Below are 15,386 nucleotides of genomic sequence, written 5' to 3' on the forward strand. Positions count from 1 at the left end.
AAAATTTTGTCTTTGAAAATGTTAAGCTGATATGTGAACAAATTTTGTTAGTTGTTTGATTCAGGTTAAGATAAGCCTTAAGTATATTTTAAACCTAAGGCAAGAATTTATATATTATTTTTAGCTTATAATTATAAATGCTAAACACGGATTTAGTTATAAAGTTCGTTAAATAGCAAATCATAAGGTTCCAAATATTAAAATACAACATTTAGGGAACAAAGCTGATTTAAAACTACATAAAAAATGTAATAAGAAACTTTCTCCTTAAGTATTAACTTGAATGTTTGGAAATTGTTCTTAAAATTTTGTTCTAAAAATAGTATTTTTACGGATGTAATATCCATCAGTTTTTAAAAAATGTAGTTTCAACTTTGTCTTTATTTTGAAACTTATGATCTTGACGTTAAAGAGATTGAGCATGTTCATATTTATTTCTTATTTGAGTTTCACTGTACCATCTAATCACCAAAATAATCGATAGATACGGAAAACAACCAAACTCGATTACTAGTGTTTTGCTTTGGTTTTGCTGCTCAGTGCTGTTTTGGAGTGAGAGCCAATTGTTATTGCGAGTTAAATTCGAGGAAAATTGTAACGTATGTGTGTGAAGCAGTGGCAACAATAAAAGGATAACATGTGTTGCAACACAATAATAAATACTTACTATCAGTTAGGCGACTGTAACTGCTGTTAATGAATGAATACAACATGATTCATTGTTGATGTCTACTCTGTTCGATTCGCAGACTGGGAAAAGATAATTGGCATCCGTGGTCTCCTCCACCACGCACCCCAATTCTGTAATTAATGGAGCTTTGCACGTCTTCTGTTCCAACTTGATTTGCTTTCCACACTGATAAAAAGTAAACGCAATCGCGCCACAACGCCGTGACCTTCGCAGGAGCACCAGCACCTTTTTTTCATTGTCAGTGTCAAGCGGGAAAAAATCAATGGAGGACCTGACGCCACTGACGAACCTTCAACAGGTAGCAACACCCATCCATTTTAAATCCATCCATCCAAATGCGCATGCTGAATGGGTTTTATTTGCTTTTGTCGTCCATCTGTTAATTATGGTTTTTTTTTACAGTTTTGAGTTCCAAGATTATTATTTGCACAACTGACCAAAAGCCGAGTACCGACACGACTACAACAAATCAATATACTTATAGTACAAACACCCACAATCTCACTTTGGGATCCATCTAATTTGCGATATTCTCTGTAAGTGAAAACAAGATACAGATACATATGTATCTCTGCAATGTCGCACTTTGTTGTGCAAGTCTGTGATGCAAGATAAAACAAAAAAAAATAAGTTAGAACTCTTAATGCTTTGTTTGAATTCGTTATTGCGCTCCAATAAAGGTTTCTTGACATAAGTATGCTGTTTGTCAAGATTTAAGACGATATAATACCTTTTATCTCGTGAAAATACTACACATTTGTTCATTATATAGAATTTAGGTCGGCTAAAAATAGATAGAAATTGTTTAAAAGAAAAACTTGAACTTAAAATTTATCAAAGTTTTATCTCACCTCAAATTTATATGATACACACTTATTTAATGTCTTAAAGATTAAGATTACTTGCACATGTTTTTATATGGTATTTTCAAACCCAAAATTTGAATTAAACCATTATCCCCATTTTGAAGAGGTATCTTTTAAAATTTTGTTTAGTTATTTTACCTTAAATTTATTTTTATTCGAGTTATATAAGTTTTCTCCGGATAAATCAAAGTATTATATATCACATGCACATATTTGTTAAAACTTTGTTTGTTTACAAATTGATTAGCTTCGAAAACATATCTAGTTTCCACATTGAAAGTATTAAATATCAGAAAAATGAATAATACGGGCATGTAACTTCAGTAACTCTCTCACTGCTGAGTCACTAATTCAATAATCAGAATATAATGGGTGGATATTTGATTCACCGTCTAGATATATAATAAATATATAATTGCGATTCGTGGTATGCTCGGTGGCTTTGCAGGCTTACAGACTGCCGGTCTTATCGCCTTGTATAGCTTGTTTTTGCGACTCGTCTCCGTGTTTTCGGATTTAAATCTACATATACTGTAGTACTCGCGAATTTTTAATATCGACTTCGGAAGCAAGCTTAATCGGAGCCATATGCAAAGTAATGTAAAGATCAACTTAATCGTGCACTTTGAGTCAAGTCCAAGGCTGAGTCCGACTATCAGCATGGTCGAAATTTTCCACTTCGCCCCCGGCACGCGTTTGCTGTCCACTATCCGGCGCACTATCTGCACCTCCTATTGTTATACGCGTGGAAATCTGAGTCAGCGGAAAATTTCCGAGGCGAAAAGCGGGCGTCTCAAGTCTCAATTTTAGTGCGTTTTGTGCAGGCAGAGAGGTCGCATCTTATACAGCATCGCTCTTAGTTCATTTCGTATTAATTTTTCTAGTTTTCCGAGGGTGCGCCGCGCAAGAAAAAGATGACGGAACGCCAGCCGCTGCTCCTGCAGAGTGACGCCTCCGACTACGAGGGCAGCCGAGGATCGGCGGCTCGACCCGTGCGGAGCTCTCCGCCGGACAACACGCTGGTCAACGTGCACAGCGAGGACAGCCTAGCAGGTGAGTTTGGGATCCGCCTTATCAATAAATCTTGTTAAAACGAGGCTTATATGCATCTTAAATTAATTTTATTTAAAGCTAAATTTGAGTGTTTTTACTATTTGACTTGAAAACACCTGTTAAAAATGTTTAAAAAAAATTGTTAAACATGGGTCAATTAAAATTACATATATAATTAATATTTAGCTTTAATGTTGGATATATATTCTATGTGATAATGCGTGTATCACTAACTTGTAAAGGGTTAAATGACAAAGTCGCTCTATAATTTTTATTTTTGTCAGAATATACTTCTTCTAACCACAGGATATTTTAAAATTAATATATAAACAATGCCCAGCAAAAAAATTTCCCTCTTAATCATTTTTGAGTCAATCTATCTGTTAAGTTAATCACTGGTGTTTCATAAATCCAACATCTCTATAAATTCTGGACAATCCAAAGTTGTCACAGTAATATTTATACATTTTTCTTTTGATAAATGATTCCAAACTAAATTTCGATTTTTTATATTTTTAAAATAAAATAGCTTAAGAACTACAAATTTAATTTTAATAATTTTTAATATTGAGTTACGATGTACTTATATTTGTTTCGATTTTTTTCCGTGAGTGCACGCAGCAGCCTCGGGATCTGGAGATGAGGAGCACGGCGCGACGGACAAGTCCAGCTACAACCCCACCCACCATCGCACTTTGGAGCACCCGACGTCCAACTTCGACACCCTGGTCCATCTGCTGAAGGGCAACATTGGCACGGGCATTCTGGCCATGCCGGATGCCTTCAAGAACGCCGGTCTGTACGTGGGCCTCTTCGGCACCCTGATCATGGGCGCCATCTGCACTCACTGCATGCACATGCTGGTCAAGTGCTCCCACGAGCTGTGCCAGCGTTTCCAGCAGCCGGCCTTGAACTTCTCGGAGGTGGCGTACTGCAGTTTTGAGTCGGGACCGCTGGGGCTGCGCAGGTACTCGACTCTGGCCAGACGGATCATCACCACGTTCCTGTTCATCACCCAAATCGGCTTCTGCTGCGTCTACTTTCTGTTTGTGGCGCTGAACATCAAGGACGTGATGGATCACTACTACAAGATGCCCGTGCAGATCTATCTGCTCATTATGCTGGGCCCCATGATCCTGTTGAATCTGGTGCGGAACCTCAAGTACCTGACGCCCGTTTCGCTAATCGCCGCTCTTCTCACGGTGGCCGGTCTGGCTATTAGCTTCTCGTACATGCTGCAGGATCTGCCGGATGTGCACACGGTCAAACCGGTGGCCACCTGGGCCACGTTGCCGCTCTACTTCGGCACCGCCATCTATGCGTTCGAGGGGATTGGCGTGGTCCTGCCCTTGGAGAATAATATGCGCACTCCCGAGGACTTTGGCGGCACCACGGGTGTCCTCAACACGGGCATGGTGATTGTGGCCTGCCTTTACACAGCGGTCGGGTTTTTTGGCTACCTGAAGTACGGCGAACATGTGGAGGGCAGCATAACCCTAAATCTGCCGCAGGGCGAAACGTAAGTCCTTAAAATTTCCAGTACTAATCTTTAGCTTAAACGATCTTAATTTGTGGATTATATATGTATACCTAGCTAAGCATTCAAGTATTATAGGGGACATTTTTCCCACCTATCTCATTTAGTACCACAACCTTTAATAAAATATATATCCAATTAAATTGTGACAAAGTAGATATAACTTTAAATAATACAGTTTCTTTATAGACTTCTCTTTAAATCACTTTGTTTTTGGATACCTGATATAACCCCTAACTTATTTCAATATATTATATTCCTTACCTTTTAGACTTTCCCAGTTGGTGCGCATTTCCATGGCGGTGGCCATATTCCTCTCGTACACTCTGCAGTTCTATGTGCCCGTAAACATTGTGGAGCCCTTTGTGAGGAGTCACTTTGACACAACCCAGGCCAAGGATCTGTCGGCCACTGTCCTGCGAGTCGTTCTAGTCACGTTTACCTGTAAGATCTCAACTAAGTTCATATCCAAGTTTATTGTTTGTATTGACTTGAATTCTTTCCTAGTTCTTTTGGCCACCTGCATTCCCAATCTGGGCTCCATTATCTCGCTGGTGGGAGCTGTGAGCAGCTCAGCTTTGGCGCTCATTGCCCCGCCAATCATCGAAATTATTACCTTCTATAACGTTGGCTACGGGCGCTACAACTGGATGCTGTGCAAGGACTTTCTCATCCTGATCTTCGGACTCTGTGGCTTTGTCTTTGGCACCTGGGCCAGCTTGGCTCAAATCCTAAACGACAGGACCCACTAAAAATGATGTGGGCAAAAACGAAAACGAAAACAGGAGATTTGGCTAGTTCTGCCTACAAAATGTGTGCGAATTTATGACGAAGGCTTTATGTAGTAGCAGTCAGACTACAAATATGTTTACCATTAGTTGTTTCCCTTCTTCAAAACTGGTAACGGTCCAGTGGCGGTGCTCTAGTGTCTTTAATTTATTATTATCGCGATTTATTTGCATTTTTGTTGCTTTATCAATTTAGCTGCAATCGTACCAGAGACAATAACTAGCATTTTAAGTAGAAAGTTTTACAATGTATGTTTGTTCAGTTCGTTAGTTGGGAGAATATTTCTGTGTTAACTCGAGGACCGCACAATGCCAAAAGTGATTTTACGTAGTATTCTTAAATAAATTATTATTTAGCTTTTACTATGTAGTCTAGGTCGGGGCAGACAGAACATTCCAAAGCAGCTGCCGAGAATTTCCCAAAAAAAACCGAAGTTAGCTAAAGTTATCTGCATACTTTTATCGTTCTTATATTTGTAATTATTGTAGTATATGTACTCAGCCCGCAAAATGATCTTTTAAAGTACATCAATTTGGTGTATCGACAAATGTTCTTTAATGGTTTAACGGATAACAAAAGACAATAATTAATATAATGTTTATAAAAATAATAATCAAGTGTTTTCTACCACAAAGATTGAATCGGTATTGGAACTGGGATTGCATTGGAGTTGAGCAGACGGAATGGGCTCGAGGATAGCAGTATCAATCCTTGGGATTGTGGACGATTCCTGATCTGCTTGGTCAGACGAGCAGGAGCCTGCTGGCTGGGCTGAACCTCCTCTGCATCCGGATCGGGTGTAAAGTCCTGCGGCTCCTCATCCGTGGGCAGCTGCTCCACTGCATCGGTGGGCGGAGGTCCGTAGGTCAGATCCGGCGGACCATAGGTCTGATCGGGCTCCGACTGGGACACTCCCTCCTCGAAGGGAACCTCTGGCTTCAGCTCCTCGGCGGATGGGTATGGTGCTGCCTGCTGCCTCTGTAGCTGCTTTCCCAATCTGGCTGGTTGAGCTGCTGTTGCTCCCAATGCCAGGATCACCACCAGCAAGGAACAGAAAGTCTTTATTTGATTGCCCATATTGTATTCGATAGTAAAGATAACCGAACTGTTGATGGAATCGTTGATGATTGATAACCTGCTGTTCGCAACATGTCTTTTTATATGTTTCTCGGTAAATACGTGGTTGGGTTAACAAATTTTCGGTGGTAAGACGTGGTCATATGGTTAATGACTGGGTCACCGTTGGCCCTTGTGGCCATTCGGAGTTGTCGTCAATGTCACGTTGCAGGTTTCCAATACGGGAAGTCAATCAAAGCCATTAATTTCAGTGTCAATGCTAGCAGAGTAACATATGTTTTATTTAAACTAAAATTCCACTACTTAAATAAGTAACTACACATAAAAAAAGTTAGTTAAGTAAGTTATAGTCGAACAAATGCACTCTCCTTCAAAAGCGGTTGGCTTAAAATTCCCAAGTGCTTATTCCGTGCTGCGTACCTATAAAAGGCGGCAATCAACACAGATTACTGTGTTGTTTGGAAGGAGAGCAAGTTAGCACTCCCCTAGACAAGGATGGAACACATATACGGTCGGCTAGGCACAAGACAAAGCCGTCCACAATTTTTTTGTTTACTAGCCTTTTTTTTATATTATTATTATTTATAAAAATTAAATAAAATGCTGAATTGTCAGAAGTTGTCCACTAGAAAAGTAAGAAACGTTTGAGCCATCCACAATTTAAATTATTATTTTTATTTGCACCAATTAAACAGCAAAGCCTTTAAGTGGATATAGGTAGACAAAATGCGGAAACATTTTCAAATTATTATTTTAAAAATTATTATTTTATAAATTTTATTTTTAATTTGAATTTTTGACTGCCATTATAAACATTAATTTGTTGTTAGCTCCCTATATACATAAAGAGGAATGTGTGTTGACATTTAATAAAAATGTTTAGCTAATTCAGTTACACTGAAATTTGAAAGCGATTCAGCTCCCTTGTCAAATGGTTAAAAATAATAAAGAAAATTTAAAACAAATTAATTTCGAATAAAAATAAGTGAGCCGATTGATATCCTATTTTAGAGCTGATATTTTGAATGAATATCACCTATAATCACATTTATCTTTTCCAAACAGAATGAAACCATCTAGGTTCAAAGATGTTCATTCTATTTGATAAGATATATATGAAATAATATGGGGTATTAAAAAAAGCATGTAAAATAGGAAGTTTAACTATTTGGAGCCAACTATTTCTGTGCCAAGTAGAGACTCAAGGTGGGATCTCTGTCGCTGGAGCAGCTCGGTAGATATGTGAAGAAGGTGCGAAGGAGTCCGGAACTATTGTTGACCCGCAGATGGTGCTGCGCCTGCCAGCAGAGTCGCGTTTGCTTGAGGATGATCTGCAGGACGTTCTCCCGGAACGATTTCTTGAACTGATTAGCCACGGCCATGATGTCCTCATAGAGGGTATAGGGCACGGGCCTTGTCTGCACCGTCCGGGGATCTATGTTAGCCAACAGCGGAACCAATTTCCTCTCCATCCCGGCCAGTTTCAATGTCTTTTGCTTAGCCCTTTCTGCCTCCGCATCGGTTTGTGGACCATATCGCTTGCCATATCGCCGCCGTATCCACTCCCGCAGCTCCGGCAATTGGTGAGCATCGGGCAGGCTGGCCAGCACAAGACTGCGATCACGTTGGAGAACCAGGAAGGCATCGCTCAGCATCTGGTCCATGAACTCCTCGTCATCCGGATCGACCCGTTTGCGGTCATAGACGAGGCGTTCCTGGGACCTTTTGGGCGTGGCCACACATGGCACTGCCAGCAAACTCTTCTCAAAGATTTTCCGCACACACCGTGAGATAGCTTCGTCGATGTGGCCCCTCCTAATTGTCCTGGGCACAGGCCATTCCTCATCTTCGTCGAGGGCTTTGATCACGGAACTCCCAATAGGCTCTTTGCCGTCCAAAGGTTCGAATATCCGTGGATAGTTAAAGGCATAGGGGCTGTGACTCCTGGTGGCCGTAAAGTAACCAGTAGTCCTTTCTTTCGGGGACTTTCGGTTCCCATCCTCACCCCCACATAACCGCATCTTGGGCCCACTCCTGTCGTACAGTCGTCCCCATTCACCTTCGAGGAGCAGCACCTGGGGAGGAGTCTCCAGGCTCACGTGGACCAGTTCACTGCAGGCGGCACAGCCGGGTTTCCGCATGGCAGGCACTCCGGGACTCCAGCCCTTGTCGCCGAACTTAAGAAGGTACTCATCCACGTCCCGGTTCAGGTGATACACAATCCGCTCCCTTGTTAACTTTTTGGAGGAAATAACAATATATAAAAATTAAAAAGTAATATATATATATATATAATATATAAAAATTGTATAATACTCTTTAGATACAGTATCAGATTATTTTTGATTATGCAAATAAGATGAAATAAGAGATGGGTTTAAGGAAAAAAAATTTAAAAAATGAATTCTTCTTTTAATAATGAAGTATAAATATTGTATATAAATATAAAGTATTAAATAAATCAAGGGCTTAACAAAATGTAATAAAACAATATTTTGCTTTTCACTTTACTTAAAATATTTAAAAACTTCTCAAATTTTTAAAATGGCAAACGCATTAGTATAATTTGCTCAAGACTACCCAACTCACCCGCTTTTCTCTCTTTTCCATGTCGATCATATCCAGGTATCTTTGTTGCTGTTCGAGGAGGAAAGCCTTTCGCTCCTGAGATCGGGTTTCCTCATGGAACTGGCACAGATTCCTTGGTTCCTGATCCTGTGCCTCAGGATCGCTGGGTGCCTCGTCTACTTGATCGAACAGGTGACAGAGCTCGTGGTTGATTACCGCCTTCACTGTGCGCTGGATCGGATGGAGCTCAAAGTCGGCGAACCATCGGTCGTCATCGTCTTTTGGATCCCCCTCCTCGTTGGGTATCTGCACCTTAAACAGCGGGAAATTCGCTGAATAATAGGTGGATGGGCGGGATGATTTTGGACGGGGCTGCTTCTGAAAGTAGGGCTTTGCTTTTTTGCGAGATTCACCCGTCGAACGACGAGTCTTTGTTTGTGCCATTTGTGAGGAAAGCACTTTGTCGAGTGCTCGAAAAGTGGCCCGTAAGTCCAGAGGCATCTCGTCTTCCATCTCGTTTTGCTTATACGATTCATACATGGTTGGATTTGGAGTTACGAAGGAGGGCTGTCGAGACTTCTTCTGTAAATTCAACAATAAATTAGAAATCTATAGATTTACTGTATTTTTTTTAAAAGTATATTTGTACTTAAAGTAAAAGTTTTAGTTGTAAAAACAGAATTATTTTAAAAAGTATTTTTAAAAGTAATTTGCTTAAACCTACTTTAATAAATTTATTAGTTTTACAAAGTTAATTTTTTTTTTTGATTGGTTGGGGGTTTTTGACTCCCAATTCAGAAATAGTTTCGAACTCAAGTCCCCCTGTTTCTTTACTAACCTTTTGTGGGCCAGGTGTAGCATTTAATAATCTGACACGATTCCAGCTTAGTGGTAGAACTTTGTCCAGCGCTCGAAAAGTGGCCGGCAGATCCAGATAGGCGATGGCCGAAAGCAGAAGTTGTCCATTAATCGTGTATTTTCCACATGGACCGCTAGATTTGTAGTGTTCCTGGTACAGGAAGTATAGAAAGGCCAGCTTCTGACCACGACTTAGCTGCACAATCCTGAGGAGTTGCTGATTCCTGACCAGCGGACGCACTCCCAGGCGCAAAAGACAATCCCGTGTGCCTCTGATATCGTATGTCAAGGTATTTGCCAACTGATCAGCCGCCTGCATTTGAATGAGGGATAGACCACGATGCCAACTGGCTACTGGCAGCTCCAATTCCTCTCCTAACTTCTTACCCATGTCCCTAGTTAAGCGATTTGTTAACAACAAATAAAGTAAACACAACAAATTTAAGAAACTATGAGAATTTTGTGAGTGTCACATAGGGGTTCTTTATGATTAATAATTAAATTAGAAAGAGGGAATTCAGAAATAAGACTCAGTGCAGAGCAGTCAGTTCATAATAGATTTTAACTATTTAAACTGTTATTTACCCGGATTTAAAAGATTTTAGTTGAAAGTTCCTATAAGTTACAGGTTCGAATCCAACGGCTTCGAGATTTTACTTTTCATGCAATCGAAAAATACCAACGTTAGTCTACATCTGAACAAAATTATTATTATAATATAAGTTTTTATTATTATGAAACAAAAATTCATTGTCAGAAACGTATTTTTCAGTGCTCCGCCTTTTTTTTTTTTTTATTGATTGTAATACTGAAATGTATATCATATATTTTACAAGCCAAGTTCTTCTTAATTTTGAGCTGTCTTTTTTTCTCAGTTTGTGGTCAGTGATCTCCATTTGAGTCTAAATAAAACCCTCAAGTCAGAAAAGAAAATGAACAACGAATAGTGTGCCTCAAAGTTTATTGCTCAAGTGGATGTTTCGGGACATGGTGGATACCACTGCCAAACGCTCCAGTGCACACATGCTCCAACCTTGGGATCGAATCCCGTTTCCGACTCGCAAGCGGTGAGCACGGCTTTGCCGGAGCTGTTGCATTTCCAGTAGTGGGTGGGATCCCAGAAGTCGCGGGATACCTGTCCGGAGCGACCCACGCAGTCCGGTTCGCCATCGCCATCGGGATTGCAGGCCAGGTCGGCGTGGACAGCCACGTAAAGGGCCAGGAACAGAAGGACTACAGCTGAATGCGGAATCCTCCATAAGTACTTCAAATTTTCAGGAATGTTAGGTCTCGCAAAAAACTTACCGGCTTTCATTGTGCTAGTTCAGGTGATTAAAACTGAATGACATCCGTACCCAACTTTCAACCATTTATAACACTCTGCTATCTATCCCTGCAGCATTGTACCACTATGTACTATTGACATGATAAGTTCTATTTTGGAGCGAACATGAAATCGTTTAAAAATAATCTCATGAGTTGACGCCACCAAGAAATCATACCTATATTTCACCAATTTCAGCTGGTTTAAATTGATGATTTGGCTAATGATGTGACTGATGCAATTTCTATTAAATTAAATAACATTGTTTAGGATTCGAATAAGTCTTTGTTGAGTAACTATATTAAAATTTAATATGTGTAAGGTCAGACTAAAAACCCTTTGAATTTAAAAGAAGATGTTTGAGTTAGCCTGTCACAAAAAAAAAATATTCTGTAAGTTGGACAATAACGTTTCTAAGTCATGGTTAAATTTTTTTAAATGAGGGGAATTTGCACAGGAAAAAAGAAAATACAATTAAACATTTGTTTCAATTCAAAGCTTTATTTTTATATTTATAAACTTTTAGGAAATACATTTTTTTCCCACACACAATACAATGATTAACCAATCTTAAGCCCATAACAATAATCCCCTTTTTTCGCTCAGATTGAAAGCTTTAACAGTGAAAGTTATCCAACTTTTGATTTATTTTTAACTTAATAAGACTATAAGAATTAGTTTTTTAAAAATATATATAACAACAACATAGCTAAGATTCAGTAAGTCGTTTTTAATTTCTTTTGTTATCAAAACATTTCCTTAATAAAATGTTAAGCTGTACATATTACTAGCTGACTGATTTTACTAGCACATTGACAATTCAAGTAGTGATTAATATTGCAGTTTATTTATTTATTTGAACAAATGAAGGGAATTTAAGCACAGGGCCAAGTCCATGTCCAGTTTTTCCATGGAACGCACGTCCTCAGTGTGGTGTCGAATCCGGTGGGTTCACCAGCATCATCCTCGCACGTGATGGCGACCGCCGCTTGGGATCCAACGGAGGCGCACCACCAGAAGCGGGTGGGATCCCAGAAGTTGCGGATCTTGACCTGCAAGTTGGTGGAGTTCCTGCAGTCGGGCTGGTTGTTGCCATCGGGATCGCAGGTGTAGACGCCGGAGAAGAGCGCCATGAAGAGGGCGAGGCTGAGTAGAAGTAGGGCTACGAATCGGAGAAGAGTCCTTTAGAATCTCATTTTATTTCCAGGAGGATTCGCAGATGGCTTACCGGTCTTCATGGTTGAGTTGTGACTGCTTCCGTGACTGTGCTTTGACTCAATCAATTCGCAAGTTTATATACCCCAGACCCTCTGATACTACACTGATACTACACTGATACTACCTTCCAATAACAACAGCTATCTCCCTGGTTGAGAAGCCTGTGCAAAATTCTATTTTGGCAGCGACATGAAATGGTTTCAAAATAATCGTGCCGTGTTTCGCCGGCCGTATCTGAATCCCAATGAATTCTCGAGCCCCTAAAAGTGCAAAAGCAATTGCAAATGGCTTAATAAATTATATAAAATTAGAAAATATATGACTCTTCTAGGTGATGCTGAAAACTAGAACTAGACAAACTTCTCAGGGGTATTATTAATACGCAGTATTAATTTTATATTTACAGGTCAATAATGAGTAATGTAAAATTTATATTAAAACTCAATCAATTTTTTTGCCTGTTTTTTCTTTGGTTAGTTTTGTAAATTCTTTTATTTGACTAGACTATAGACTAAAAGGGCTTCGTTAAAAGGACTTTCAATTTTGCATTACAATAATGTAGGTTTTTGCTTGGTTATGGATCCTCTGACTGTTTTACTGCAGTCAGGGATGAGTTGGGGGATGTTGGGCCAGAAGTCTCTGTACTTTTAGCTTGAGGGAGCTTTTCCGTGGGTAACCTTCTCCTTATCGAGGCACTCCGGTAATCTTCAGCTGCAACCAATGCAGAGGCTTGATTTCCGACTAAATGTTTCCCTGCAGAAGTTAATGGCTTTGCCAGGACAAGACCAGCTCGCTGGCACATACTGATTATATTGCTATTCCCGATGGGAGTCCTCCCAGTTTCCAAGGCACCGGAAGTCAGGCGGGAATGCTCTGACGCGGATCCATAGGGTAGGTTCACAGATGCCCGAATGAACTCCGGTGTTGGTCTGGGTGTTTTGGGATATTCCACGCGGAAACGTCCATCAGATAGAAGTGAAGGTATCGTCAGTTCCACCATCTCCTCCGAAGACTTTTCACTAGCAGTCAGCTTTCTTCCTACGAGCACTGTTTTCGAAAAGCTGGTTTTTTGCTTGGATGTGCGATGGTCATCATCCGAGAAAATGTTCTCACCCGCTGATGGTGTTTCATCACCTGTAATCTCCGTTTCCAACTGTTTCTGCTTGGTTTGTGAGGGCGATGGTGTGTGCTCCTGAAAAGTAATATTGGATGGGTCCTTGGGATCAGGACCAGTACTTCTACTAACGAGTGTGGGTTTTTCCAAATGGTTTTTCTGGGCTGATTCCATGGCTGCCATGGCTGCTGCCATCACAGCACGTCCCAAGGATTCGCAGATCGTCTGTAGGTTCACCAGATCCGTTTGCCCATCGGTATTGGTGGCCTGATCTCGGCGACCAGGGTTCTCTGTCTCTTCTGGTGGAGGAAGTCCCGAAGTCTCCTTTCCCGGAATCATTAGACCGCCACAGCAAGGACACTCCCTTTCCATCCGCCCACCCCGCACATTGCCCACAGAATTGCTGGCAATGCGAGGTGGAGGAATGTAGATGGGGAGCATTCGGTCCGCTGGACGGACCACGTAGCGCACCGGCGGTTGGTTAACTCCACTGGAGGAATACCGGGGACAGGAGCACTTGAACTCATTCTGCGAAGACATCCGCTTGGGTGGAGCGCACATTTCGGGTCGGATTCTTGAGTGCATTCGGGGAGGAGTCTTGGCCGGAGCTCTCATATTGGGGGACATGGAGTCCGATGGCCGAGACTGCTCGTTGGCTGTTTGGGAACCGGGAAACAGGGGAATCGCCTGCACCGAGATGGGCATGGCCTGCGCATGTCCGCTGGAGCTCGGCTGCTGGGACACCAGCTGGATCATAATGGTATTCGGCTGACCCCCACTACTGGCCACCCTCGACTCCATCACTACGGGTCGATCACAAGGAATTTGGAAGCATTACTGTGCGGAGAAATTAGATGTGTGCCACTTGTGTGGCCTACTGAGATTTCACCTCTTGCCATAAATAAATATCTGTTAATAATATATTGTTTCTTGCTAATATTCTTGAGATAAATTGCCTTTAGCTTTCTATTGCATGTCCCAAGATATACCTGTAGTTAGATCAATCTAAGGGTTAGATATGAACTATGTAACTGCTTTCAATTTTAAGATGGCAATAGAAGTGGAAAAATATCAACAATCGTGTTTATATTTTGAAGATAATACAATCTTTTAAATTAATTAGTGGAAAAATAGCGGAATTTACATACTAATGTATAATAGAAGAGCTGATTTTGTGTGTCATTGAAAAAACTCTATTTGGCATTTAAAATGAAAACATTATTTTGTTTAGGAATATACAAATATTTTGGGTATAAAAAAAGTATTTTTTTATTTATATCTAATTAAATTGGTTCTGCGTAATATTTTACGTAAAGCTTAAAGAGTCTGTAAATCTTAATCGAGCAAATACTTGTATAAGCAGTAGGGTGTTGCCTTTATAAACAATCATTTAAGTTAAGAGTTGTACTTCACGGTTGAAATTCCCACCCTTCTTGGGCAGCAGACTGCCTGGCCTCCCAAAGACCCCCATCTTATCAAGCTATTGCGTCAACTTAAAACTTAGGGGCTCGAGAATTCATTGGGATTCAGATACGGCCGGCGAAACACGGCACGATTATTTTGAAACCATTTCATGTCGTTGCCAAAATAGAATTTTGCACAGGCTTCTCAACCAGGGAGATAGCTGTTGTTATTGGAAGGTAGTATCAGTGTAGTATCAGAGGGTCTGGGGTATATAAACTTGCCAATTGTTTGAGTCAAAGCACAGTCACGGAAGCAGTCACAACTCAACCATGAAGACCGGTAAGCCATCTGCGAATCCTCCTGGAAATAAAATGAGATTCTAAAGGACTCTTCTCCGATTCGTAGCCCTACTTCTACTCAGCCTCGCCCTCTTCATGGCGCTCTTCTCCGGCGTCTACACCTGCGATCCCGATGGCAACAACCAGCCCGACTGCAGGAACTCCACCAACTTGCAGGTCAAGATCCGCAACTTCTGGGATCCCACCCGCTTCTGGTGGTGCGCCTCCGTTGGATCCCAAGCGGCGGTCGCCATCACGTGCGAGGAAGATACTGGTGAACCCACCGGATTCGACACCACACTGAGGACGTGCGTTCCATGGAAAAACTGGACATGGACTTGGCCCTGTGCTTAAATTCACTTCATTTGTTCAAATAAATAAATTAACTGCAATATTAATCACTACTTGAATTGTCAATGTGCTGGTAAAATCAATCGGCATGTTTACTTTAGATTATTGTTTCACTTGGTTGCCCTAGGATTAACTTCAATATTTTGTGTTTTAACAAGAAATTGAATTTAGCATTGCAAATATGGATAAATTTGGCTA

At 40.9% G+C, this 15,386-nt stretch overlaps 7 protein-coding genes and 1 non-coding gene across 12 annotated transcripts; 3 read left to right on the forward strand and 5 right to left on the reverse strand.

Moving 5' to 3' along the window:
- The first annotated feature begins 483 nt into the window (after positions 1 to 483).
- Positions 484 to 4,931, forward strand: LOC128261403 (proton-coupled amino acid transporter-like protein CG1139). Of its 5 annotated transcripts, XM_052995086.1 has the most exons (7): positions 484 to 599; positions 750 to 989; positions 1,094 to 1,227; positions 2,442 to 2,610; positions 3,223 to 4,129; positions 4,419 to 4,591; positions 4,655 to 4,931. In XM_052995086.1, the coding sequence occupies exons 4-7, from the start codon at positions 2,472 to 2,474 to the stop codon at positions 4,897 to 4,899; spliced, it is 1,464 nt and encodes a 487-aa protein (XP_052851046.1). In that variant the 5' UTR covers positions 484 to 599; positions 750 to 989; positions 1,094 to 1,227; positions 2,442 to 2,471; the 3' UTR covers positions 4,900 to 4,931. The 5 variants fall into 5 exon arrangements, with proteins under 5 accessions (XP_052851046.1, XP_052851041.1, XP_052851043.1 ...); XM_052995081.1 differs by lacking the exon at positions 1,094 to 1,227; XM_052995083.1 differs by lacking the exon at positions 1,094 to 1,227 and having other exon boundaries at positions 3,232 to 4,129.
- A 467-nt stretch (positions 4,932 to 5,398) lies between these two features.
- Positions 5,399 to 6,077, reverse strand: LOC128261406 (uncharacterized). The gene has a single exon (XM_052995089.1). It carries the CDS (start codon positions 6,011 to 6,013, stop codon positions 5,561 to 5,563), a length of 453 nt encoding a protein of 150 aa, XP_052851049.1. The 5' UTR covers positions 6,014 to 6,077; the 3' UTR covers positions 5,399 to 5,560.
- Positions 6,078 to 6,464: 387 nt separating this feature from the next.
- LOC128263589 (U6atac minor spliceosomal RNA) lies at positions 6,465 to 6,562 on the forward strand. Its single transcript, XR_008268457.1, has one exon. It is a non-coding gene; the product is annotated as a U6atac minor spliceosomal RNA (small nuclear RNA).
- Positions 6,563 to 6,797: 235 nt separating this feature from the next.
- Positions 6,798 to 9,951, reverse strand: LOC128262501 (uncharacterized). The gene is made up of 3 exons (XM_052996803.1): positions 9,420 to 9,951; positions 8,603 to 9,163; positions 6,798 to 8,250 (listed from the first exon to the last, which is right to left on the reverse strand). Exons 1-3 carry the CDS (start codon positions 9,828 to 9,830, stop codon positions 7,192 to 7,194), a joined length of 2,031 nt encoding a protein of 676 aa, XP_052852763.1. The 5' UTR covers positions 9,831 to 9,951; the 3' UTR covers positions 6,798 to 7,191.
- A 432-nt stretch (positions 9,952 to 10,383) lies between these two features.
- Positions 10,384 to 10,804, reverse strand: LOC128261747 (uncharacterized). Its single transcript, XM_052995592.1, has 2 exons — positions 10,745 to 10,804; positions 10,384 to 10,678 (listed from the first exon to the last, which is right to left on the reverse strand). Exons 1-2 carry the CDS (start codon positions 10,752 to 10,754, stop codon positions 10,407 to 10,409), a joined length of 282 nt encoding a protein of 93 aa, XP_052851552.1. The 5' UTR covers positions 10,755 to 10,804; the 3' UTR covers positions 10,384 to 10,406.
- Positions 10,805 to 11,588: 784 nt separating this feature from the next.
- LOC128261671 (uncharacterized) lies at positions 11,589 to 12,110 on the reverse strand. Its single transcript, XM_052995462.1, has 2 exons — positions 11,992 to 12,110; positions 11,589 to 11,925 (listed from the first exon to the last, which is right to left on the reverse strand). Exons 1-2 carry the CDS (start codon positions 11,999 to 12,001, stop codon positions 11,639 to 11,641), a joined length of 297 nt encoding a protein of 98 aa, XP_052851422.1. The 5' UTR covers positions 12,002 to 12,110; the 3' UTR covers positions 11,589 to 11,638.
- Positions 12,111 to 12,447: 337 nt separating this feature from the next.
- Positions 12,448 to 13,969, reverse strand: LOC128261389 (uncharacterized). The gene has a single exon (XM_052995066.1). It carries the CDS (start codon positions 13,894 to 13,896, stop codon positions 12,556 to 12,558), a length of 1,341 nt encoding a protein of 446 aa, XP_052851026.1. The 5' UTR covers positions 13,897 to 13,969; the 3' UTR covers positions 12,448 to 12,555.
- A 733-nt stretch (positions 13,970 to 14,702) lies between these two features.
- LOC128261660 (uncharacterized) lies at positions 14,703 to 15,241 on the forward strand. Its single transcript, XM_052995447.1, has 2 exons — positions 14,703 to 14,838; positions 14,905 to 15,241. The coding sequence occupies exons 1-2, from the start codon at positions 14,829 to 14,831 to the stop codon at positions 15,189 to 15,191; spliced, it is 297 nt and encodes a 98-aa protein (XP_052851407.1). The 5' UTR covers positions 14,703 to 14,828; the 3' UTR covers positions 15,192 to 15,241.
- Positions 15,242 to 15,386: the final 145 nt, after the last annotated feature.

This window comes from Drosophila gunungcola, unplaced genomic scaffold (genome assembly GCF_025200985.1).
Source record: "Drosophila gunungcola strain Sukarami unplaced genomic scaffold, Dgunungcola_SK_2 000001F, whole genome shotgun sequence".
Taxonomy (NCBI): Eukaryota; Metazoa; Arthropoda; class Insecta; order Diptera; family Drosophilidae; genus Drosophila; species Drosophila gunungcola.